The 24,867-nt window shown below is 45.7% G+C and overlaps 2 protein-coding genes and 1 non-coding gene across 4 annotated transcripts; 2 read left to right on the top strand and 1 right to left on the bottom strand.

The window, feature by feature from the left end:
• The first annotated feature begins 198 nt into the window (after nt 1-198).
• On the top strand, nt 199-3,664 carry LOC100192675 (zinc knuckle (CCHC-type) family protein). 2 transcript variants are annotated; one of them, NM_001137882.2, is made up of 4 exons: nt 339-480; nt 689-930; nt 2,563-2,652; nt 2,816-3,664. In NM_001137882.2, the coding sequence occupies exons 2-4, from the start codon at nt 761-763 to the stop codon at nt 3,318-3,320; spliced, it is 765 nt and encodes a 254-aa protein (NP_001131354.2). In that variant the 5' UTR covers nt 339-480; nt 689-760; the 3' UTR covers nt 3,321-3,664. The 2 variants fall into 2 exon arrangements, with proteins under 2 accessions (XP_020393179.1, NP_001131354.2); XM_020537590.3 differs by having other exon boundaries at nt 199-930; nt 2,816-3,603.
• Nucleotides 3,665-3,903: 239 nt separating this feature from the next.
• On the top strand, nt 3,904-3,977 carry TRNAV-AAC (transfer RNA valine (anticodon AAC)). The gene has a single exon. It is a non-coding gene; the product is annotated as a tRNA-Val (tRNA).
• Nucleotides 3,978-5,172: 1,195 nt separating this feature from the next.
• On the bottom strand, nt 5,173-24,867 carry LOC103645711 (adenylosuccinate lyase). Its single transcript, XM_008668724.1, has 4 exons — nt 24,694-24,867; nt 24,504-24,554; nt 5,510-5,602; nt 5,173-5,334 (listed from the first exon to the last, which is right to left on the bottom strand). Exons 1-4 carry the CDS (start codon nt 24,865-24,867, stop codon nt 5,173-5,175), a joined length of 480 nt encoding a protein of 159 aa, XP_008666946.1.

Raw genomic sequence — 24,867 nt, 5'->3', positions numbered from 1 at the left:
AAATTTAACTTCAAATACAACAAACATTATAATTATATAACTTGATAGTTAAACAAATGATACGAAAAATGATTTTCTTTTAGTTAAGATGGACTTTATTTGATGATAATAATGATATGATACGGGTGTATTTATTCATAGTACATGAATATGTTATCGTGTATGTATATATAACATGGCCGCATGAGCCCGTGGGATAGGCAAACAAGACCAAATGGCCTACACGGTCACACGGAGTTATACGGACCAGGTTCGGCCGTTCTGCCAATATGCTGCAACCCAACGGTTTCTTCCAACATTAACCCCCAGCGGGCAGCGGCCGCGCACTCCCTCAGTCCCTCCCCGCTCACCACCAGTCACCAACGCCCACCGGGCCTCGTCCCTCGTGGCGGCAACTGGGCGGCCGTCGCTGCCGCCCTACGCCAGGTGCCGAGGCGACCTTCAGGCCCTTGGCTGGCGACGAGCACCAGTGCACCACCAGTTACGCCCACCCCCTGTCTTCCCTTCCTGCTGTTCGAAGCCGTCTACCCAAACCCTAACTTAGTATTTATACTCGGATCTGATCTAATTGCAAGTGTATATGGCTACTAACTTCGATTGTGTTGCAAAAAATATCCGTTGAGGGGACGAGCATTTCGGCTTCCATTTTCATCTAGCACTTGTGATGTTTACTGAATTTCTACTGCAGATACTCTGAGCCTGGCTGCCGAAAGTGCCTTTTGGGGTTCTTGTAATCTTGTTACATTAGGATTCATTTTTGATGACTTCATCAAGAAGCAAGAGCAAGAGCAGAAGTAGGAGCCGCAGTCGCAGCAGGAGCAGGAGCCGCAGTCCTCGGCGAAGAGATAGGTTGCGCAGTGAACGTGCACCCCACCGCAGTCGTAGCCGGAGCCGCAGCCCATACCGTCGCAGAGAACGACGTGGTCACAGGTATGCTTCCGAGTTATATGTTTATTCTATGGCTTACTTTCAATTGATCTTATGCTGACTGTAGATCTATTTTATGTATATATGTTACACGAGTGATTCAATGTAATGCCGATATCAGCACTGACTTGATGAGGGACAAGTTTTCCGCCCTATCTGCAGTAGTTTATCTAATGCCCACTCTTTTACATTATACGCGGTGTTTGTAAGCAAAGTATTTTTGGAGTTTTGAGGTAAAACCATGGTATTGGAGAATACCATGGTATTTTTTGCCAAGAGGTGTTTGGCCACCTTGTAAAAAAAATCTGTTTTGAATACCATGGTTTTGTAGAAAACCTGATATTTTTGTAATATTTGAAACTCCACTCCAACCCAAAGTTTTTGTTTATGACTAGCTTCTTGCACATGTATACTAAATACTATGGTTTGAGATACTTTGTATCCAAACAAGTATTGCTTGGAGTGATGTAAAAATTACTATGGTTGTGTCATGACATTTCAAAACCATAGTATTCTAAAACCATGGTTTTGAAATACTTTGCTTCCAAACACGTTGAAGCTCACTCCACTGCTTAATTAAAATGATTAATCAATGCTGCACTATCCCCAATGGTTCTGTCATAAATAAAGTAATAAACCATGCACGTTTGTGCATATCCAGGGAAATCATCTTCAATTGGTCCTGAATGGAAGTAAACAAATTAATGACTGCTTTATGGCCGATTTATGTCATAAGTTGCCCTCATATCCATGTTTTTTTTTAATTCCACATGTTATGTGGTGGCCAGTTCTGTTTTGAAATAGCAATGTTCAGTCTGCTTCCATGATCCATTCCTTTTTTCACTCTTGTAAATGGTCCAATACATGAATGATTGGTCAGCATGAAACAATGTTTAGGAAATAGGATCAGTAGCTTATTTGTGTAAACAAAAAATAGATTATTCATGCAGCATCAAACGCTGAACCAAAATCATTTGGGCGTATTCATTAACATCAGCGCCTGGACGCCTAGGCGTCCAGGCGCTCGGAGAAATCTTGCCGCGTTGCCCGCCTACGCATTAAGGCGGTCACTTGCTCGCCTAAGCGCCTTAAGAACACTGCTGCCAATCATCAAGTTGAAGCACCTGTCATAACATCTGAAACTCTATGTGTGCATGGGGGGGGGGGGGGGGGTTGCTAGGTTGAAAACTCCATGAAAATTGGTGTAATATTTGTGGGCTTACCAAAATACCTTCTTGTCACCTAACTGGGTTCTAATTATTCTACTGCCACTGTGTACAAGGTATTTCACTTAACCCTGTTCTTTTAAACAATGCAGTAATGCACAATGTTGTGTATTTCTTTTTCTTCTGGATGAAGTTGCATCCGCTAAGGTTCATGCTAACAGCCTAGCACCTCATAAGACCTAATGCTGGTCCAGAGTGTCTTTAGGCACACCATGGTTTACTACTGAAAAAGGGGCACTCGGCACTCACACATTCTTCTCATCTTTTACCAAGATAAGCTTTATCTTATGTTAATGGAAACCTTGCTTTGCTCTTCATACATGGTTATGCCAATGTTTAATATGCTTTATGTGAATCACATTCCAGGCTTATCGAAGATGAAACATTTTTTAAATGAATGATTTTGCAGGGATTTTGCATGCAAGAACTGCCGGAGACCTGGGCACTTCGCTAAGGAGTGTCCATCTGCACCTATGTGCAATAACTGTAACCTTCCAGGGTAAGTTAAACCAGCAACACTCTTAGTATAGCTGCATTCATTCCAATTTATGTTGGAATCAAATGCATTTGTGACTTATTGTTGTACAGAGTATTAGTTTAATAATTCCGGTCTTCATATGTTTGTTTACAGTGGACCATAACTCTGTTCTTTTTTTCTACAGCCACTTTGCAGCAGAATGCACCTTACAAACTGTTTGCTGGAACTGCAAAGAGTCTGGGCACATTGCCAGTGAGTGCAAGAACGAGGCCCTATGCCACGCCTGCAACAAGACAGGTCACTTGGCACGTGACTGCCCTACTTCAGGTGCTAACGTCAAGCTATGCAACAAATGCTTTAAATCAGGCCACATCGCCGTTGACTGCACCAACGAACGGGCCTGCAACAACTGCCGTCAGCCAGGGCACATAGCTCGGGAGTGCAAGAACGACCCGGTCTGCAACCTGTGCAATGTCTCCGGCCACGTCGCGCGCGTCTGCCCAAAGACGACTCTGGCTTCAGTGATACAGGGCGGCCCGTTCCGAGATATCCTGTGCCGCATCTGCGGTCAGCCGGGGCACATCAGCCGCAACTGCATGGCGACCATCATCTGCGACACATGCGGTGGGAGGGGGCACATGTCTTATGAGTGCCCATCGGCAAGAATATTCGGGCTCCGCAGGCTCTGAAGATCTTTTCGCCAAGGGCTCCGCTTTGTTCTGATGGCTGAGTTTCGCCAGGATGTTTCATTTGTTTCTGACAGTATTGGAACAGTTTTCCTTCTGCCGTTGTAGTTGAGGAATGATTCTGTAGGATGTGTTGCGGGTGAAAACTCCTTTTTTCCCCCTTTTAATCAGGATAGCCCTTTGTGGGCTCAAACATTGCTGTAACGGCTCGTGTGAAAATTGCCAGGTCATGATTTAACTCTTGTGCTCGTGCTCTGCTGTGTCTTTTGAACGCTTGTTTTGTGTACTTATACTGTATTGTAACGTCACGTAGAACTGTGAAATTTGTACGGTGACGTTGGTGATTTGATCTTGACAAAGAGATGCCTGAGAGTTGGGCACTCGGCACTTTGTATTGCATGTGATTTGCACAAGGAGTAGGGTAGCAGGCGATGTCAAATGAAACGATGATGCGTTTGAGATGGGAAAATGCCTGCTTGACACGGTCGAGATGGCATGCATTGATTCATGAGTTGCTGAGATAGTCATGCAATGAAGTGGAATATTAGCACGGACAAATAACTTCTGTAATTTAAAAAAGCGTAAAGGTGTCGTGGTGTAGTTGGTTATCACGTCAGTCTAACACACTGAAGGTCTCCGGTTCGAACCCGGGCGACGCCATATTTTTTTTTCGTCCCGTCTAGTTCCAGCCATAGAAATTGCATCATGCGACGCTGGAAATTTTGCTATACATTCCCCCCCCCTCCTTTCAAGTTCACTAGAACATTTGGCGCCCTTGGGGCACCCTACTGACTTGAGGATAAAAGATCTGGTAGATAGGATGAAATATGTTCTCAAATAAGTAACTAAGAAAAGGAGATTTAGCAATGACTTTCCACATACAATTGTCACAAGTCAGAATTCCAACAAACAGACAAACAACACTGCGTGAAGTCATAAACAAGAGTAGCATCCAGACAGCTCAAGTAATCAATTTCAGAGGTAAGAAAGGTTTTTTCTTTGAAGAATTCCCTAACAACCACCATCAGCTGAAAATAATATTGAAATAGCATTTCCCCTTCTTAGCTGAGATTGAAACCATCAAGAAGTTTAGACTCAACCTTACCCTTTTCAACAGAAACTCGAACCATAGGATTGAAATCTATCAAAGACTCGCAGTAGACCTAGGCTCGATATCTACCACCATCAAACACTACCAGTGACAGTTAGAGTGTCGTTCCAAAAGCAATTTATCAATTTAGTACCATTTATCAATGTCATATAAAATTGCAATGCAATATTTCACTAAAATGGCTATATATAACCTCACCATCCCAGAAAAGGAGGGACTCCACTCAACAGAATATTAGATTCAGACACTTGCACTCCAGACATCAACCTCATGGCCATAGTATTTTAGCAGAACCTCAGATGCAAAATATTATGGGCTTCCAACGACATATGTAAACATCTCGCCTGCACAGATTGTTGTTCTGTAAATGTCGCCTGCACATCTGTAAATGGGGATTGCTGTTCTGTTCTGTTCTTCTCCATCAGATGCAAGATGCTACAAACATAGAGATTGCAAGATCAGGAGGCGCACTTCGTGCGCCCTGCAGTAATCATGGTTATTATGAGACATATTAAATTAGAATGATACTAAAATATTAATTTATGGTAACAATTAGACAAAGCAACAAATTATAACACTGGAAAATCAATGCGAAAGATTACATTACCATGAACGCACGTATAGAACAGGACAATAATGTCTCTCCTACCAAGTCAGTTATCCTCATCTGGTTTGAGTGGTGTGATCTTTTAGTCATAAGATAAAAATTAAGTATGCATCAACTATATTGAAAATACAAATATATTATCTGTAACCAACTATATTATCTGTAACGAGACAAAGGACAAGCTCTGGGTCACCTACCTGAACCTTGCTGATTCCACGCATGGTAGCTTTGTAAGCCAATAGAGAATGACCTAATCCCATACCCAGGTTTCTCAAAACAGTCGAGTCTGTTAGGTCAAGCTGTCAATGATACAACACGGTGGTTCATCAGTATAAGTACATACTAATGAGATGATAACAATAGTTGAAGATCCAATCTCGTATAGGTATCATGAATACAGGCACCGGGTTTTCATCCTGATACCTCACGCTAGAAAAATAAAATTGAGGCATAAAATTGGATTAGCCACAATACCTGTAACCGGGATATTGGTAGTTTCATGCTTATACCAGATAATATAGAATTCACCTGACATAAGTTGCCATCACTACTTTCAAAATCAATGGGTGTTTGAACCAAAAAAGAGCTGGCGGACGGTCCGGACAGTCCGCGCCTGTGGGCCAGACGGTCCGCGCGTGCGCAGAACAGATTAGGGTTCCGAGTTTTGTGCTACGGTTGTTAGCTATATTCGCGGAATTAGCTCGGAATCAGTTGTGTAAAGGGTCCAGCCCCCCTCCTCTATAAATAGAGAGGTCTACGGCCGATTTGTGGGAAACAATCGAATCAATACAACTTCTATTCGCATTTATTTCCAGTACAATTAGGAGTAGTTCTAGTCTAGTTCTAGTTTAGCCTCTCGATCCCTAAATTCTTCGCCTCTCTTCGACTCTACGCCGATTAGAGGAGTCTAGGTCGGCCGGCCCGAGCCTAGACAACTCCTAGGATCTCTCCTCCCCGGCGGGGTCCCTCCCGGGAGCGAGATCCAGGCGCCGCCGGCGATCTTCCGCCGCCCCTGCGCACGCGCGGACCGTCCGGCCCCAGGGTGCGGACCGTCCGGCCGTCAGGCAGGAATCCCTAGCCCCTGCGCCAGGTCGCGGACCGTCCGGCCCCAGGCCGCGGACCGTCCGCGCCTGACCAGAGAGCACCGTCGCTGGTTCTCTTGAGTAATTGACGCCTCCAAAAAGGTGTCAACATACTTTTTGGCGACTCCGCTGGGGACATACATATCTAAGCTTATCAAATCGGCCCTCAATGGCCGGTTCAAGGGATAGCTCTGATATTTCTCCAAGCAACATCATAGAGCCGACTTGGGAAACCTTGCCGGCTGACGAGCAGCTCCAGTTCGAGGAGCACAAGGAGTGGATGATCCAGGAGGCGAAAGCAAAGTTCTTGGCCAACTTCAAAGTGGACAGGAACAACAAAGTCGTCCGGCATCGGGCGACGGATCCGGCTTCGCTCCAACCCACGCAGATATCCCCAATGTAAGTAATACCAACGATCTGCAATCTCTTAGAAATTATGTAGAAGATCAGCGTGAACAAATGCAGAACATCATAGGGGGTATGCAAAGCGATCTTAAGAGACTAGTACGTGCATTTGATAAATCTAGTATCACAAATTTTCCTTCGCACGAGGTTGAGTTAGGAGGTAACACGCGTAACACATCGGCTACAGGTTGTCACGACCAGTCACAACCCCTTTATGGGATGCCGATGGATACATACCCTGAGCAACCGCAAATCGGCAGCAAATCAGTCGATCTGCGCATGCCCGGACCGTCCGCACGTGAGCGCGGACCGTCCGGACCAACAACAGTCGGGCCGATTTTTAATGAGTTACCTAGATATGCGCCCGAACCACCACACACGACACAGAATCTAAACTACCCAGTCGGACCGTCCGCGTACAACGACGGACGGTCCGCACATAATCACGGACGGTCCGGGCCAATGTCCGGACAGTCCGCGCATGAGTCTTTTAAGGAGGATTATTACCTGAATCCTCGCCCGTCCTAGCAACACTTCCCATCACACTATGCAATGCACCAGCCCATTAATTCAGGATCCAGAGCCCAGGAAAGCTTTCCGGCCCCACCTAGAAGGCCGGAAAGAAACGATCAAACCTATGAGCCATATAGGGCAAATGGAAATGCACCACGTAGTTCAAACCAATGGGGGGAACGACAACATGCTAACATGCAACCAACCCCACCTATGTTTGACCAGAGAGCCGGTGGTCTTGCACCGGCTGCCATTGATATAGTAAGGGAAGAAATAGCCGGGGCGTTCCGAGATAAGCTCGGAGTAAGCATGATCCCTGGGGGGCAATCATATCGGAAACCTTATGACAGCCGATTTGATCACCACCCGTACCCACAGGGAACTAGAATACCCGAATTCGCAAAATTTTCGGGTGATCAAGGGAAAAACACGCGTGAACATATAGGCCAGTTCTTAGCACAATTGGGAGAGTTGGCCGACACAGAGGCATTTCGCGTGCGCTTATTTTCATTATCTCTAACAGGAACCGCGTTTGCATGGTATGCCACTTTACCTCCTAATTCCATTTCATCATGGGGGGATCTGGAACAAAAATTTCATAATCATTTTTTCTCCGGTGACTATGAGTTGGATTTGGTAGATTTAGTGTCATTATGACAAACAAAGGACGAATCGGTTAATGATTACATCCGGAGATTCCGCGATACAAGAAACCGATGCTTTCAAATTCATTTAGCAGAAAAACAGCTAGTAGGATTAGCCTTTAATGGTCTGCGATATTATTTAAAAGAAAGATTAGAAGGCATCCAATTCTTTACACCAGCACAGTTACACCAGAGGGCTTTGGCTTGCGAAAGCCGGAGCAAAGAAACTGCTAAAACAATGCGTCACAACGTACACATAGTAGAATGCGACCAAAGTAGCTCAGATGACGAATCAGTAGAAGTGTACGCTGCTGAAATGGTTTGGCCAAAGCAGGCCAAATCTTCGGCTTGTGCTTCCTTACAGCCGGTTCAAAAGAAACGGCAAGAGGAGGTAAAGTTTACATTTAATGTTGGTAAATGTGATAAAATATTTGATGAGTTACTTAAAAATGGCAATATTAAAATAAATCACACTATTCCATCCGCCGACGAGCTAAAACGTCGTGCGTACTGCAAGTGGCATAACTCATTTTCTCATGCCACTAATGATTGTAATGTATTTCGGCGACAGATTCAATCGGTCATTAACGAAGGACGATTGAAATTTCAGGAAATGCAGGTGGATACAGAGCCCTTTCCGATGAACATGATTGACTTCGAGGGCAAGAAAGTCCTGGTTCGGTCAAATACAGCCGATAAAGGCAAAGGCAAGGAAACAATCATCGGCAATGCTAAAAAGGCCGATGAGGATTGTAAAGTTTCTTGCAGGAAAGTGGTGGCCAAGAAGACTCCCGATGGAGGGGAGACCCTGAAGGTGACCATCACAGCCTCTAGCACTGGGGGGCAAGCGCAGACAGGGAGACAGTTGCGGGAACCCGTGCTGCGCATCACGGACAGTCCGCCGTCCCGACGCGGACGGTCCGACGCTTCTCCGGACGGTCCGGAGGATTCTGGCGGACGGTCCGGCCATGCTCAGGACTCACAGCGACCACGTACCTTCAAACCACGACGACCAGAGATAGGTACGTGGAAAACAAATACATTTAAAGCAGCTGGTCGGCTGATCAAGCCTGGCCCGACTTTCGATCAATTGTTGTCTAAATATGTGAAAAAGAAGGCCGGCCCCAGTGACCGGCCACCGAAGCAACCCCGCTCACCCATTCATGAGCAACGTCAGGTTAGGCCGATTGGACCACCTCACCAATCGGAAGAAATGAAAGGTCCTATTGTACAATTGAGACCTAACATGCCGACATGGACCCCTCCACCTCCTTATCCATCTATGTCATATCCATACACATACTTACCTCCACCATATGTCCCAAATCAAATGTGGGGCATGCCACCATATCCATTTGGGATGCCACAGTACCCCGCCTGGGGGGCACCCCAAACATCCGTTTTTGATAGGTTGGCGACGCCAGTACAAGACCGATTGAGCGCTGCTGAATCCGGTCACCAGGCACAGGCCCAACAAGATTGTCGGACTACTCGGCCTCCTAGGCCGACCAATCCAGCAGGGGGGCATATGCCTGTAGCAACTCAAAGAACAACAAAAAAGGACATCATCAAAATAGGCACCGCAGATGTTGTCATACAGGGAGACAATAAAGGGCCGATGATTTTCGGTGAATCGGCCAACACAACCGAAAAGGATACGGCTACCATCAAAACAGCCGATCCAAAATACTCCATGCCTCGATGGTGCCCATCGAGATTGACACGATCCCAAAAGAGAAAATTACAGTGCCTAAGAGCAAAGGAGAGCCAGGAGAAGGAGGCGGAAAAGACATTTAATGACACACATCCACTATACCCGCCACCGCAAAAGAAATGGAGACCGAAGGCCGTTGAGAAAAAACAAACGGCCAAAGAAATAGAAAGTCAACCTACACCACGTGCGGACCGTCCGGCCTCCGCGCACGGACCGTCCGCCGTTCACCAGGAAGCCTCTGGACATCCTGCACCAGGCGCGGACCGTCCGGCCCCCGCGTGCGGACCGTCCGCCGTTCACCAGGAGGCCTCCAACGACACGACAACATCAATGGAAGAGGACGACCTACTGGGAGAAGACCTGGTCGACTACGAGGCTTCTCCAGAACGCTCAGGTATGGATGTAAATATTATTACATTTTCTGCCGATTGTACTATCATCGGCGACGATGAACCTGTTGTTGCCCAGTTTGATTTTGGTCCTAAAGAAGCCGCCTTTACTAAACCAAAGGAATCGGTAAATCATTTAAAGCCGCTCTTTGTGCGCGGTCACATTGATGGGATACTGATTGCTAAGATATTGGTAGACGGAGGGGCGGCTGTAAATCTAATGCCTTATTCATTATACAGAAAATTAGGTAAACAAGATGACGAACTTGTCAAGACCAACATGACCCTCAGCGGTGTTGGAACTGATAGTTCGATCAAAGCTAGGGGAGTCACGTCCGTTGAATTAACCATCGGGACTAAGACCCTTGCTGCTGCATTCTTCGTCGCTGCTGTAGAAGGAAATTACAGTTTAATTCTAGGCAGAGATTGGATTCACGCCAATCAATGTATACCTTCTACATTACATCAAATGCTAATACAATGGGTAGGCGATGACATAGAACAAGTACATGCTGATGTATCGGCCTGCATCGCTGTGGCCGATGCCCCTGTACTCTGGACTTATGAGACTGCTACATGTCTCACAGGAGTAGATTTTTCTGATTATCAATTCATAAGTATAGATAAGAAAGGTTTCATTCTTGTAATGCTAGAGCCGATGGAGAATCGGCTAAATCCTAAATAAAGTTTAAATGATGAATACACACAAAACTCATGAGTCTCTGTCCACAGACAGTTCGGCTTCCAAGGCCGGATGGTCTGGTCTTTCACAAAAGAGTTCGGACTTTAAGACCGAACATATATCACAGCAAAAGGACAGTATTACGGATGATCCGGTTCCCGGGACCGGAGAGTCCGCCGTCACACAAAGATCTTCTAATTCCTCTGTGGGAAACATAATAGAGGAATTCAGAGATCTTGATAAACTAGGACAGGGGTTTACATCGGCCGATCCTTTGGAGGAGATTGACATAGGAGATGGTAAAACTCCAAGGCCGACTTTTGTAAACAAGACCCTGGAGACCGATCCTAGAGATGAGATGATCGGTCTATTGAAGGAATATTCAGATTGCTTTGCTTGGAATTATACTGAAATGCCTGGATTAAGCCGAGAGATCGTAGAGCATCGGCTGCCTATTAAATCTGGTTTCAGACCTTTCAAGAAAAGAGCTAGAACATTTCGTCCAGATCTTCTCCCACGTATCAAGGACGAAATCCACCGACTGCTAGAAGCTGATTTTATCAGACCTTGCAGATACGCAGAGTGGGTCTCCAATATTGTGCCGGTGGAGAAGAAGGAGTCAGGTAAACTTAGAGTATGCATTGATTTTCGCAATTTAAATAGAGCAACTCCTAAAGAAGAATATCCCATGCCCATAGCCGACACATTAATCAATAATGCATCAGGAAATAGAATTATTAGCTTCCTTGATGGTAATGCCGGATATAATCAGATTTTCATGGCCGAAGAAGATGCGTCTAAAACGGCCTTTATATGTCCAGGCTTCATTGGTTTATTTGAGTGGGTTGTCATGACTTTTGGTCTGAAAAATGCTGGTGCTACTTATCAGAGGGCTATGAATTTGATCTTCCATGAATTGTTAGGAAACACTGTGGAAGTTTACATTGATGATATTGTAGTCAAATCGGCTGAGTTTAGTTCTCATATAGTTGATTTGCGCAAAGCCTTTAATAAAATGCGTCAGTATGGTTTGAAAATGAACCCACGTAAATGTGCTTTTGGAGTGTCGGCTGGTAAGTTTTTAGGATTTGTCATACATGAACATGGTATAGAGATAGACCCTGACCGAATCAAGTCTATTCGGAATGTGGGACCTCCGACCTGTAAAGTCGAGGTACAGAGGTTTCTCGGCAAGGTAAATTATTTACGAAGGTTTATTTCTAACCTAGCCGGGAAGATTGATGCGTTCACCCCTATTCTTCGGCTTAAGAATGATGCCGAATTCGCTTGGGGGCAGAACAGCAAGAAGCATTTGATCTCATCAAAAAATACTTATCTTCGGCTCCCGTATTAAAAGCACCACGAGCAGGAGTACCATTCCGATTATACATTGCAGCTGAGGATAAGGTCATTGGGGCTGTTCTGACACAAGAGACTGAGGGGAAGGAGCATGTGGTGACATATCTAAGCCGAAGGTTGGTGGATGCTGAAACAAGGTACACTTTTATTGAAAAGTTATGCTTATGCTTGTTTTTTGCATGCACCAAATGTAGATGTTATTTACTGTCTAGTCATTGCACTGTTTCTGGTCAAGCCGATGTGATCAAATACATGTTGCATAGCCCAATTATGAGTGGTAGAATTGGTAAGTGGGCTTATGCACTCATAGAATATGACTTGGCCTATGAACCATTGAAATCTATGAAAGGCCAAGTCATAGCGGATTTCATTGTAGAACATCTGGTTAATGATATTCATGAACTAGACCTGTCATACCTCACTATTACTCCTTGGACTTTATATTTTGATGGATCGGTTTGCAATGAAGGGCAAGGAATGGGCATTGTGCTTGTTTCACCAAGTAATGTCTCCTTTGACTTCTCTAGCCAATTGAAAACTTATTGCACTAATAATCAAGTCGAATATGAGGCCCTCTTATTCGGTTTGGAACTCTTAAATTGTATGGGAGTAAAACATGTGAAGGCATTTGGTGATTCTCATCTGGTCGTCCAACAGGTGTTAGAAGAATATCAGTGTTTTGATGGTACTTTAAATAGTTACCTTGAAAAATGTTGGAGCATAATCCATTCTTTTGACGAATTCAGTATTCGGCATATCTCTAGAGTTGAGAATCATAGAGCCAACAATTTGGCACAAGATGCATCAGGTTATCGGATAAAGCGAGGGAGATTTCACAGCACTGAAAATCTGATAACCAGTGCAGGGCCAAATCAACAGGCCGCGGACCGTCCGCGTGAAGGCGCCGGACCGTCCGAGGTTGCCTGGAAGGTTCTCCTAGTCGATTTGGCTGACAATGAAGCCGATGCAAGTGATTGGAGAACGCCCATAACAAATTATTTACGAAATCCCAATTGAAAGGGAATTAGGCTTACACCTAGTTCCTAAATAATTTTGGTGGTTGAATTGCCTAACACAAATAATTGGACTAACTAGTTTGCTCTAGTGTATAAGTTATACAGGTGCTAAAGGTTCACACTTAGCCAATAAAAAGACCAATAGTTGGGTTCCACAAAAGAGCAAAGGGTCAACCGAAGGCACCTCTGGTCTGGCGCACCGGACATGTCCGGTGCACCAGAGGACTCCAACTCAAACTCACCACCTTCGGGAATTTTCAGAGGCACTCGCGCTATAATTCACCGGACTGTCCGGTGTACACCGGACAGTGTCCGGTGCGCCAAGGAGGAGCGGCCTCAGGAACTCGCCAGCTTCGGGAATCTCCAACGGATAGTCCGCTATAATTCACCGGACATGTCCGGTGTGCACCGGACTGTCCGGTGCAACTCCGGAGCAACGGCTATTCGGCGCCAACGGCTACCTGCGACGCAATTAATGCGCGCGCAGCGCGCACAGAAGTCAGGCGCGCCCATACTGGCGCACCGGACAAGGAACAGTGCATGTCCGGTGTGCACCAGACATCCAGGCGGGCCCACAAGTCAGAAGCTTCAACGGTCAGAATCCAACGGCAGTGATGACGTGGCGAGGGCACCGGACATGTCCGGTGTGCACCGGACTGTCCGGTGCGCCATCGAACAAACAGCCTCCCAACGACCACTTTTGGTGGTTGGGGCTATAAATACCCCAACCACCCCACCATTCATTGCATCCAAGTTTTCCACTTCTCAACCACTTACAAGAGCTAGGCATTCAATTCTAGACACACCAAAGAGATCAAATCCTCTCCAATTCCACAAAAGGCTTTAGTGATTAGCGAGAGAGATTTGTCGTGTTCTTTTGAGCTCTTGCACTTGGATTGCTTCTTTTCTTTCTCACTTGTTCTTGTGATCAAAACTCCATTGTAATCAAGGCAAGAGGCACCAATTATGTGGTGACCCTTGCGGGGAAGTTTTGTTCTCGGCTTTGATTTGAGAAGAGAAGCTCACTCGGTCCGTGGGACCGTTTGAGAGAGGGAAGGGTTGAAAGAGACCCGGCCTTTGTGGCCTCCTCAACGGGGAGTAGGTTTGCGAGAACCGAACCTCGGTAAAACAAATCCACGTGTCACACTCTTTATTTGCTTGCGATTTGTTTTGCGCCCTCTCTCGCGGACTCGTTTATATTTCTAACGCTAACCCGGCTTGTAGTTGTGTTTATATTTGTAAATTTCAGTTTCGCCCTATTCACCCCCCCTCTAGGCGACTATCACCAATGTCAGGACAGATAAGAATATTCGGCGTACAGCTTTCAAGTATGTTTTGATGAGTGATGAACTCTACCGCCGAACAGTCAACGACGTCCTGCTTAAGTGCTTGGGCCCAGATGATGCTATATTAGCCATGGCCGAAGTGCATGAAGGAATTTGTGGTACCCATCAATCGGCTCCAAAGATGAAATGGCTGTTGCGAAGGTCTGGTTTTTATTGGCCTAACATGATAGCTGATTGTTTCAAGTACTACAAGGGTTGCCAAGTGTGTCAAAAATTCGGTGACCTACAGTTGGTCCCTGCAGCCGAATTACATCCTATCATCAAGCCTTGGCCTTTTAGAGGATGGGGATTAGACTTTATTGGAGAAATTCATCCTTCATCATCAAAGGGGCATCGGTTCGTGTTAGTTGCCACTGACTACTTTACCAAATGGACTAAAGCCGTTGCTCTAAAAAACATGACACACAAGGAGGTAATTGAGTTCATAACTGAGCATATTATTCATAGATTCGGCATTCCCCAGACCTTGACTACATATCAAGGGACTTCTTTTATGTCAAAGGAGGTACGTGAATTTGCTGAATTATACAGAATTAAGCTGCTTAATTCATCTCCATATTATGCTCAGGCCAATGGACAGGCCGAGTCTAGTAATAGGACATTGATTAGTTTGATAAAAAAGAAGATATCTGATAATCCTAAACATTGGCATAAGATTTTGTCCGAAGCTTTATGGGCTCATAGAATATCTAAACATAGTGCTACTAAAGTATCTCCTTTTGAGCTTGTCTATGGGCAGGAAGCAGTATTGCCTGTGGAAATAAGTTTGGATGCTGTCAGGTTCGCTAGACAAAATGATCTAACTGTCACTGATTATTATAATTCAATGATGGATAATATTGATGAAGTGACTGAAAGGGAAATGTGCCTTTGGGCCATTTCTAAGTATTTTGGTGATTGAGTGCCAACACAAGTGCTTAAATGTGAATCTATGCCCATGGATGAACAAAGTGCAAATCACAAGTAAAGGTATGTTTCTAAGCCTTAGTACATTGGGTTTGAGTACTAATATATTTGTCTAAGTGTTAGAAACAGAGAGAAGAAGAAAAGGAGAATGTTGGCTGTGTACAGCCAACAGGCTGTTTCGGTCTGGGGCACCGGACTGTCCGGTGGTGCACCGGACAGTGTCCGGTGCGCCAGGCTGCCTCGACCTGAAGACGCCGCTCTCGGGAATTTGCCGACGGCGTACGGCTAAAATTCACCGGACTGTCCGGTGTGCACCGGACTGTCCGGTGAGCCAACGGTCGGCCGAGCCAACGGTCGGCCGCGGAATCTGTGCGCGACACGTGGTCTGGCCAACGGTCGGAAGGAGGCACCGGACTGTCCGGTGTGCACCGGACTGTCCGGTGCGCCAGATCTGCAACGGTCGGCAACGGTCGGCTGCGCTGGTTAAGGAAAGAAATCGGGCACCGGACAGTGTCCGGTGTGCACCGGACTGTCCGGTGCGCCCGACGACAGTAGGCAAGGATGGCCTTCCAGATTTGTTCTTAACGGCTCCTAGCTGCCTTGGGGCTATAAAAGAGACCCCTAGGCGCATGGAGGAGAATACCAAGCATTCCTACAACATTCCTAAGCACCAAGACATCGATCTCGCGCATTCGTTTCATTGTGATAGCATATAGAGCTCTTGTGGAGTTGTGAACTCTTTGAGTTGTGTTGCGAGCTCTTGTTGCTGCTTGTATGCGTGTTGCTCTGATCTTTTGAAGTCTTGTGTGTGTTGCTCATTTCCTTCCTTACTCCGTATTTCTTTGTGAATCTCAAGTGTAAGGGCGAGAGGCTCCAAGTTGTGGAGATTCCTCGCAAACGGGATATTGAGAAGAAAAGCATAACACTGTGGTATTCAAGTTGATCAAGAAGATCACTTGAGAGGAGTTGAGTGCAACTCTCGTCCATTGGGACGCCACAACGTGGAGTAGGCAAGTTTTGTACTTGGCCGAACCACGAGATAAATCACCGTGTCCTCTCTGTGTTGATCTTCTTGTGATTATCATATTGTGCAAGATCTTCGCTCTAGCCACTTGGCATTAACTGTGCTAACATTTAATCAAAGTTTTGTGGCTTAAGTTTTAAGATTTACAGGATCACCTATTCACCCCCCCCCCCCTCTAGGTGCTCTCAATTGGTATCAGAGCCATTCTCTTCAAGAAAGGGACTAACCGCCCGAAGAGATGGATCCTAAGGGGAAGGGAATCGTGATCAACGATAAGGAGAAGGAGTCCTTCGTCAATGAGGCCAAAGATGACAAGCCTACCGACTCCGGCTCAGGTCATAGACGAAAGGAAGGGAAGAAGAAGAAGACGAGGCGCATCAAGGAGATCGTCTACTACGACGACAGTGATGAGTCTACTTCTTCCCAAAAGGACGACGACCACAACGACTACGAGCAAAGGAAACCGGTTAATTCTAACTTTTCCTTTGACTACTCTCGTATTCCGCAAAGTTCAAATTCACATTTGCTTTCCATTCCACTCGGCAAGCCCCCACACTTTGATGGAGAGGACTACGGATTTTGGAGCCACAAAATGCGTAGTCACCTATTCTCTCTCCATCCTAGTATATGGGAGATTGTAGATAGTGGAATGCACTTTAATAGTTCGGATAGTCCTATATTCATTAATGAGCAAATCCATAAGAATGCACAAGCTACTACTGTTCTTCTAGCTTCATTGTGCAGGGATGAATATAACAAAGTGAGTGGCTTGGATAACGCCAAGCAAATCTGAGATACCCTCAAGATCTCTCATGAGGGAAATGACGCTACCTTGCTCACCAAAATGGAGTTGGTGGAGGGCGAGCTTGGACGGTTCGCGATGATAAGGGGCGAGGAGACAACTCAAACATACAACCGGCTCAAGACCCTTATCAACAAAATAAGGAGCTACGGAAGCACGCGATGGACGGACCACGACGTCGTCCGCCTAATGCTAAGGTCCTTTACCGTTCTTGATCCTCATTTGGTGAATAATATTCGTGAGAATCCCAGGTACACCAAAATGTCGCCCGAAGAAGTCTTAGGAAAATTCGTCAGCGGGCGAATGATGATCAAGGAGGCAAGGTACGTGGACGACGCCTTGAATGGACCGATCAATGAACCACAACCTTTTGCTCTCAAAGCAACAAGAAGTAAGGAGGCGCTACCTAGCAAGGTGGCACAAATTGAGGCGGTCGGACTTAATGATGAAGAGATGGCTCTCATCATCAAACGCTTCAAGACGGTACTAAAGGGTCACAAAGGGCAGCCAAGCAAGACCAAGGCGAAGGGGAAGCACTCATGCTTCAAGTGCGGTAAGTTTGGTCATTTTATCGCTAACTGCCCCGATAATGATAGTGACCAGGAAAAGGGAAACAAGAGGGACTCCGACAATGAAGGACTCGCCGCCACCGCCTTCAACAAATCAACCCTCTTCCCCAACGAGCGTCACACATGCCTTATGGCAAGGGAGAAGAAGGTATGTACTCACAACTCTACCTATGCTTCTTCAAGTGAGGACGAATCTAGTGATGAGGATGAAGTAGATTATTCATGTTTGTTCAAGGGTTTAGATAGATCTAAGATAGACAAAATTAATGAATTAATTGATGCCTTGAATGAAAAGAATATACTTTTAGAAAAGCAAGAGGATTTGTTGTATGAAGAACATGATAAGTTTGTAGAGGCTCAAAAATCCCTTGCATTAGAAATTAAGAGGAATGAAATGCTTGCTTGTGAAGTGTCAACATGCCATGATTCTATTTCTAACTTAAAGAGCATAAACGATGATTTAAATGCTAAACTAGTAGAAGCAAATAAATCCAACTTTTGTGTTGAATATGTTGAAATTTGCACTAGGTGTAAAGATATTAACATTGATGATTATAGTGAACACCTAGCTTGTATTTCTAAATTAAATGAAGAGGTAGCTAGTCTTAATGCCCAACTTAAGACTAGCAAAAGTGATTTTGAGAAACTAAAATTTGCTAGGGATGCCTACACGGTTGGTAGACACCCCTCAATTAAGGATGGGCTTGGCTTCAAGAGGGAAGCCAAGAACTTAACAAGCCATAAGGCTCCCATTCCCACTAAGGAGAAAGGGAAGGCTCCTATGGCTACTAGCACTAAAAGGAATCATGCTTTTATATATCATGATAGGAGACAAACTAGAAATGCTTATAGGAGTTATAATGCGTACGATGATTTTTCTCATGCTATGTTTGCTTCTAGTTCTTCATATGTGCACAATAGAAATGTTGGTAGAAGGGATGTTGTTCATAATATGCCTAGAAAAAATATTATTCATGCTCCTAGGAAAGTAGTGAATGAACCATCTACAATTTATTGTGCTTTAAATGCTTCCTTTGCAATTTGTAGAAAGGATAGAAAGATAATTGCTAGGAAGTTAGGGGCAAAATGCAAGGGAGACAAAACTTGCATTTGGGTCCCTAAAGATATTTGTGCTAACCTTGTAGGACCCAACATGAGTTGGGTACCTAAGTCCCAAGCCTAAATTTGCCTTGCAGGTTTATGCATCCGGGGGTTCAAGCTGGATTATTGATAGCGGATGCACAAACCATATGACGGGGGAGAAGAAGATGTTCACCTCCTACGTCAAGAATAAGGATTCTCAAGATTCAATTGTATTCGGTGATGGGAATCAAGGCAAGGTAAAAGGGTTAGGTAAAATTGCAATTTCTAATGAGCACTCTATCTCTAATGTGTTTTTAGTAGAGTCTCTTGGTTATAATTTGCTATCTGTTAGTCAATTATGCAACATGGGGTATAACTGTCTATTCACAAATGTAGATGTGTCTGTCTTTAGAAGAAGTGATGGTTCACTAGCTTTTAAGGGTGTATTAGACGGCAAACTCTATTTAGTTGATTTTGCAAAAGAAGAGGCTGGTCTAGATGCATGCTTAATAGCTAAGACTAGCATGGGCTGGCTGTGGCATCGCCGCTTAGCTCATGTGGGGATGAAGAACCTTCACAAGCTTCTAAAGGGAGAACACGTGATAGGTTTGACTAACGTACAATTCGAAAAAGATAGACCTTGTGCAGCTTGTCAAGCAGGTAAACAAGTGGGAGGAGCACATCACAGCAAGAATGTGATGACCACTTCAAGACCCCTGGAGCTGCTGCATATGGACCTCTTCGGACCCGTCGCCTATCTGAGCATAGGAGGGAGTAAGTATGGTCTAGTTATTGTTGATGACTTTTCCCGCTTCACTTGGGTGTTCTTTTTGCAGGATAAGTCTGAAACCCAAGGGACCCTCAAGCGCTTCCTCAGGAGAGCTCAAAATGAGTTTGAGCTCAAAGTGAAGAAGATAAGGAGCGACAACGGGTCCGAGTTCAAGAACCTTCAAGTGGAGGAGTTCCTTGAAGAGGAAGGGATCAAGCACGAGTTCTCCGCTCCCTACTCACCGCAGCAAAATGGTGTGGTAGAGAGGAAGAACAGGACGCTCATCGACATGGCGAGGACGATGCTAGGAGAGTTCAAGACCCCCGAGTGCTTTTGGACGGAAGCCGTGAACACGGCTTGCCACGCCATCAAAAAGGTCTACCTTCATCGCCTCCTCAAGAAGACGTCGTATGAGCTACTAACCGGTAACAAACCCAATGTATCTTACTTTCGCGTATTTGGGAGCAAGTGCTACATTCTAGTGAAGAAGGGTAGAAATTCTAAATTCGCTCCCAAAGCTGTAGAAGGGTTTTTGTTAGGTTATGACTCAAATACAAAGGCGTATAGAGTCTTCAACAAATCATCGGGTTTGGTTGAAGTCTCTAGCGACGTTGTATTTGATGAGACTAATGGCTCTCCAAGAGAGCAAGTTGTTGATTGTGATGATGTAGATGAAGAAGATGTTCCGACGGCCGCTATACGAACCATGGCGATTGGAGACGTTCGGCCACAGGAACAAGATGAACGAGATCAACCTTCTTCCTCAATTATGGTGCATCCCCCAACTCAAGACGATGAACGGGTTCATCAACAGGAGGCGTGTGATCAAGGGGGAGCACAAGATGATCATGTGATGGAGGAAGAAGCGGAACCGGCACCTCCAACCCAAGTTCGAGCGATGATTCAAAGGGATCATCCCGTCGACCAAATTCTGGGTGACATTAGCAAGGGAGTAACTACTCGATCTCGACTAGTTAATTTTTGTGAGCATTACTCCTTTGTCTCTTCTATTGAGCCTTTCAGGGTAGAGGAGGCCTTGCTAGATCCGGACTGGGTGTTGGCCATGCAGGAGGAGCTCAACAACTTCAAAAGGAATGAAGTTTGGACACTGGTGCCTCGTCCGAAGCAAAATGTTGTGGGAACCAAGTGGGTGTTCCGCAACAAACAGGACGAGCACGGGGTGGTGACGAGAAACAAGGCTCGACTTGTGGCAAAAGGTTATGCCCAAGTCGCAGGTTTGGATTTCGAGGAGACCTTTGCTCCTGTGGCTAGGCTAGAATCAATTCGTATCTTGCTAGCATATGCCGCTCATCATTCTTTCAGGTTGTACCAAATGGATGTGAAGAGCGCTTTCCTCAACGGGCCAATCAAGGAGGAGGTGTACGTGGAGCAACCCCCTGGCTTCGAGGATGAACGGTACCCCGACCATGTGTGTAAGCTCTCTAAGGCGCTCTATGGACTTAAGCAAGCCCCAAGAGCATGGTATGAATGCCTTAGAGACTTTCTAATTGTTAATGCTTTCAAGGTTGGGAAAGCCGATCCAACTCTTTTTACAAAAACATGTGATGGTGATTTGTTTGTGTGCCAAATTTATGTCGATGACATAATATTTGGTTCTACTAACCAAAAGTCTTGTGAAGAGTTTAGCAGGGTGATGACTCAGAAATTCGAGATGTCGATGATGGGCGAGTTGAACTACTTCCTTGGGTTCCAAGTGAAGCAACTCAAGGATGGCACCTTCATCTCTCAAACGAAGTACACGCACGACTTGCTAAAGCGGTTTGGGATGAAGGACGCCAAGCCCGCAAAGACGCCGATGGGAACCGACGGACACACCGACCTCAACAAAGGAGGTAAGTCCGTTGATCAAAAAGCATACCGGTCAATGATAGGGTCATTACTTTACTTATGTGCTAGTAGACCGGATATTATGCTTAGCGTATGCATGTGTGCTAGATTTCAATCCGACCCTAAGGAGTGTCACTTAGTGGCGGTGAAGCGAATTTTGAGATATTTAGTTGCTACGCCTTGCTTCGGGCTCTGGTATCCAAAGGGGTCTACCTTTGACTTGGTTGGATACTCAGATTCCGACTATGCTGGATGCAAGGTCGATAGGAAGAGTACATCGGGGACGTGCCAATTCTTAGGAAGGTCCCTGGTGTCATGGAACTCTAAGAAACAAACTTCTGTTGCCCTATCCACCGCTGAGGCCGAGTATGTTGCCGCAGGACAGTGTTGCGCGCAACTACTTTGGATGAGGCAAACCCTCAGGGACTTTGGCTACAATCTGAGCAAAGTCCCACTCCTATGTGATAATGAGAGTGCTATCCGCATGGCGGAAAATCCTGTTGAGCACAGCCGCACAAAGCACATAGACATCCGGCATCACTTTTTGAGAGACCACCAGCAAAAGGGAGATATCGAAGTGTTTCATGTTAGCACCGAGAACCAGCTAGCCGATATCTTTACCAAGCCTCTAGATGAGAAGACCTTTTGCAGGCTGCGTAGTGAGCTAAATGTCTTAGATTCGCGGAACCTGGATTGAATTGTAGCATACATGTATTTATGCCTTTGATCATGTTCATTATGCATTTTGTTGCTTATTTTGGTGCTTAAGTTGTACAAACACTCCCTGGACCTCACAAGTCCGTTGCAAAGTGATGCACATGTTTAGGGGGAGATGTGTTACAACTTGACCCTTTGAGACTAACCATATGCTTGAGTTTGCTTGATCTAGTCTCGAAGGAGAATTGAAAGGGAAAAGGTGGACTTGGACCATGAAAGACTTCCACTGCACTCCGATGAGAGGGTAACTAGTTCCAAGTTCATCTCATGAACTCTTATTGCCATTTGCTCTTAATTGAAGATTTTGGTGAGGCAATGGGGTTAAAAGGGCCAAAGTTGATTCCGTTTTGGTGCTTGATGCCAAAGGGGGAGAAAATAAAGGCCAAAGTAATAAATGGATCAGCTACCACTTGAGAGATTTTTGAAATAGTAGAATAGAGCTTTTGGTTTGTTCAAAACTCTTGCATTGTCTCTTTCGTCAAAAAGTTGGCTTCTTGTGGGGAGAAGTATTGATTATGGGAAATAGGGGGAGTTTTTGAAATCTTTGATCAATCTCTTTTGGAAAGACTCTCTTTATGCTTCAACATGTATGTTTGACTTAGAGATAGAGATTTTGGTTTGATTTGCAAAAACAAACCAAGTGGTGGCAAAGGATGATCCATATATGCCAAAAATGAATCAAAATAGATTTGAGTTCTATTTGAAGTGATTTTGCACTTGTTCTAGTTGCTTTATGTTGTGTTGGCATAAATCACCAAAAAGGGGGAGATTGAAAGGGAAATGTGCCTTTGGGCCATTTCTAAGTATTTTGGTGATTGAGTGCCAACACAAGTGCTTAAATGTGAATCTATGCCCATGGATGAACAAAGTGCAAATCACAAGTAAAGGTATGTTTCTAAGCCTTAGTACATTGGTTTTGAGTACTAATATATTTGTCTAAGTGTTAGAAACAGAGAGAAGAAGAAAAGGAGAATGTTGGCTGTGTACAGCCAACAGGCTGTTTCGGTCTGGGGCACCGGACTGTCCGGTGGTGCACCGGACAGTGTCCGGTGCGCCAGGCTGCCTCGACCTGAAGACGCCGCTCTCGGGAATTTGCCGACGGCGTACGGCTAAAATTCACCGGACTGTCCGGTGTGCACCGGACTGTCCGGTGAGCCAACGGTCGGCCGAGCCAACGGTCGGCCGCGGAATCTGCGCGCGACACGTGGTCTGGCCAACGGTCGGAAGGAGGCACCGGACTGTCCGGTGTGCACCGGACTGTCCGGTGCGCCAGATCTGCAACGGTCGGCAACGGTCGGCTGCGCCGGTTAAGGAAAGAAATCGGGCACCGGACAGTGTCCGGTGTGCACCGGACTGTCCGGTGCGCCCGACGACAGAAGGCAAGGATGGCCTTCCAGATTTATTTTTAACGGCTCCTAGCTGCCTTGGGGCTATAAAAGAGACCCCTAGGCGCATGGAGGAGAATACCAAGCATTCCTACAACATTCCTAAGCACCAAGACATCGATCTCGCGCATTCGTTTCATTGTGATAGCATATAGAGCTCTTGTGGAGTTGTGAACTCTTTGAGTTGTGTTGCGAGCTCTTGTTGCTGCTTGTATGCGTGTTGCTCTGATCTTTTGAAGTCTTGTGTGTGTTGCTCATTTCCTTCCTTACTCCGTATTTCTTTGTGAATCTCAAGTGTAAGGGCGAGAGGCTCCAAGTTGTGGAGATTCCTCGCAAACGGGATATTGAGAAGAAAAGCATAACACTGTGGTATTCAAGTTGATCAAGAAGATCACTTGAGAGGAGTTGAGTGCAACTGTCGTCCGTTGGGACGCCACAACGTGGAGTAGGCAAGTTTTGTACTTGGCCGAACCACGGGATAAATCACCGTGTCCTCTCTGTGTTGATCTTCTTGTGATTATCATATTGTGCAAGATCTTCGCTCTAGCCACTTGGCATTAACTGTGCTAACATTTAATCAAAGTTTTGTGGCTTAAGTTTTAAGATTTACAGGATCACCTATTCACCCCCCCTCTAGGTGCTCTCAGTGACCGACAAGAGGGTGATAGCTTTGGGAGCAATAGAAAAGGACAAGATTATGGTAGCCAGGGCCTACAATAAGAAGGTCAAAGCAAAGTCATTTCAAGTAGGGGATCTGGTGTGGAAGATCATCTTGCCTCTAAGGAATAAAGACCGGAAGTTTGGGAAATGGTCGCTAAGCTGGGAGGGTCCTTATAAAGTAAAACAAGATTAGAGGATTAGAGGATTAGTTCCAGTCTAGTTCTAGTTTAGCCTCTCGATCCCCAAATTCTTCGCCTCTCTTCGACTCTACGCCGATTAGAGGAGTCTAGGTCGGCCGGCCCGAGCCTAGACAACTCCTAGGATCTCTCCTCCCCGACGGGGTCCCTCCCGGGAGCGAGATCCAGGCGCCGCCGGCGATCTTCCGCCGCCCCTGCGCACGCGCGGACCGTCCGGCCCCAGGGTGCGGACCGTCCGGCCGTCAGGCAGGAATCCCTAGCCCCTGCGCCAGGTCGCGGACCGTCCGCGCCTGACCAGAGAGCACCGCCGCTGGTTCTCTTGAGTAATTGACGCCTCCAAAAAGGTGTCAACAATGGGGTTGATTTTATGAGGCATACTGGAAGAACCAACTTCACCAGCCTTTGGTATCTGAAAAAAGAAAAGAATTTTGGAAGGTGCTGAAATTTAATAGGGAAGATAAAAACCAAAAGTCCAAAACCATCAATTTGTTTCCTTGCAGAACAAGTTTAATCCTCCCAAACTGTGGTGGCAACCGCTTTTACTTTACCTGCTTGAAGTAGCCTAATGATATATAGGACCAGATGTCTCTATCAAAATCAGTCAACACATTGTTAAACTGGGTGAATAGGTTGAAGAGCTTTGATATGTAGTCATGAGGCTCGATCTGTCGAAGGGATAGAACTGCATCAGAACCAACAACATTGATGGTTATTTTCTTCAT

Source organism: Zea mays, chromosome 1, assembly GCF_902167145.1.
Source record: "Zea mays cultivar B73 chromosome 1, Zm-B73-REFERENCE-NAM-5.0, whole genome shotgun sequence".
Classification (NCBI taxonomy): domain Eukaryota; kingdom Viridiplantae; phylum Streptophyta; class Magnoliopsida; order Poales; family Poaceae; genus Zea; species Zea mays.
The sequence above is the reverse complement of the archived record's forward strand: the minus strand, read 5'-3'. Positions and strand labels throughout refer to the sequence as shown.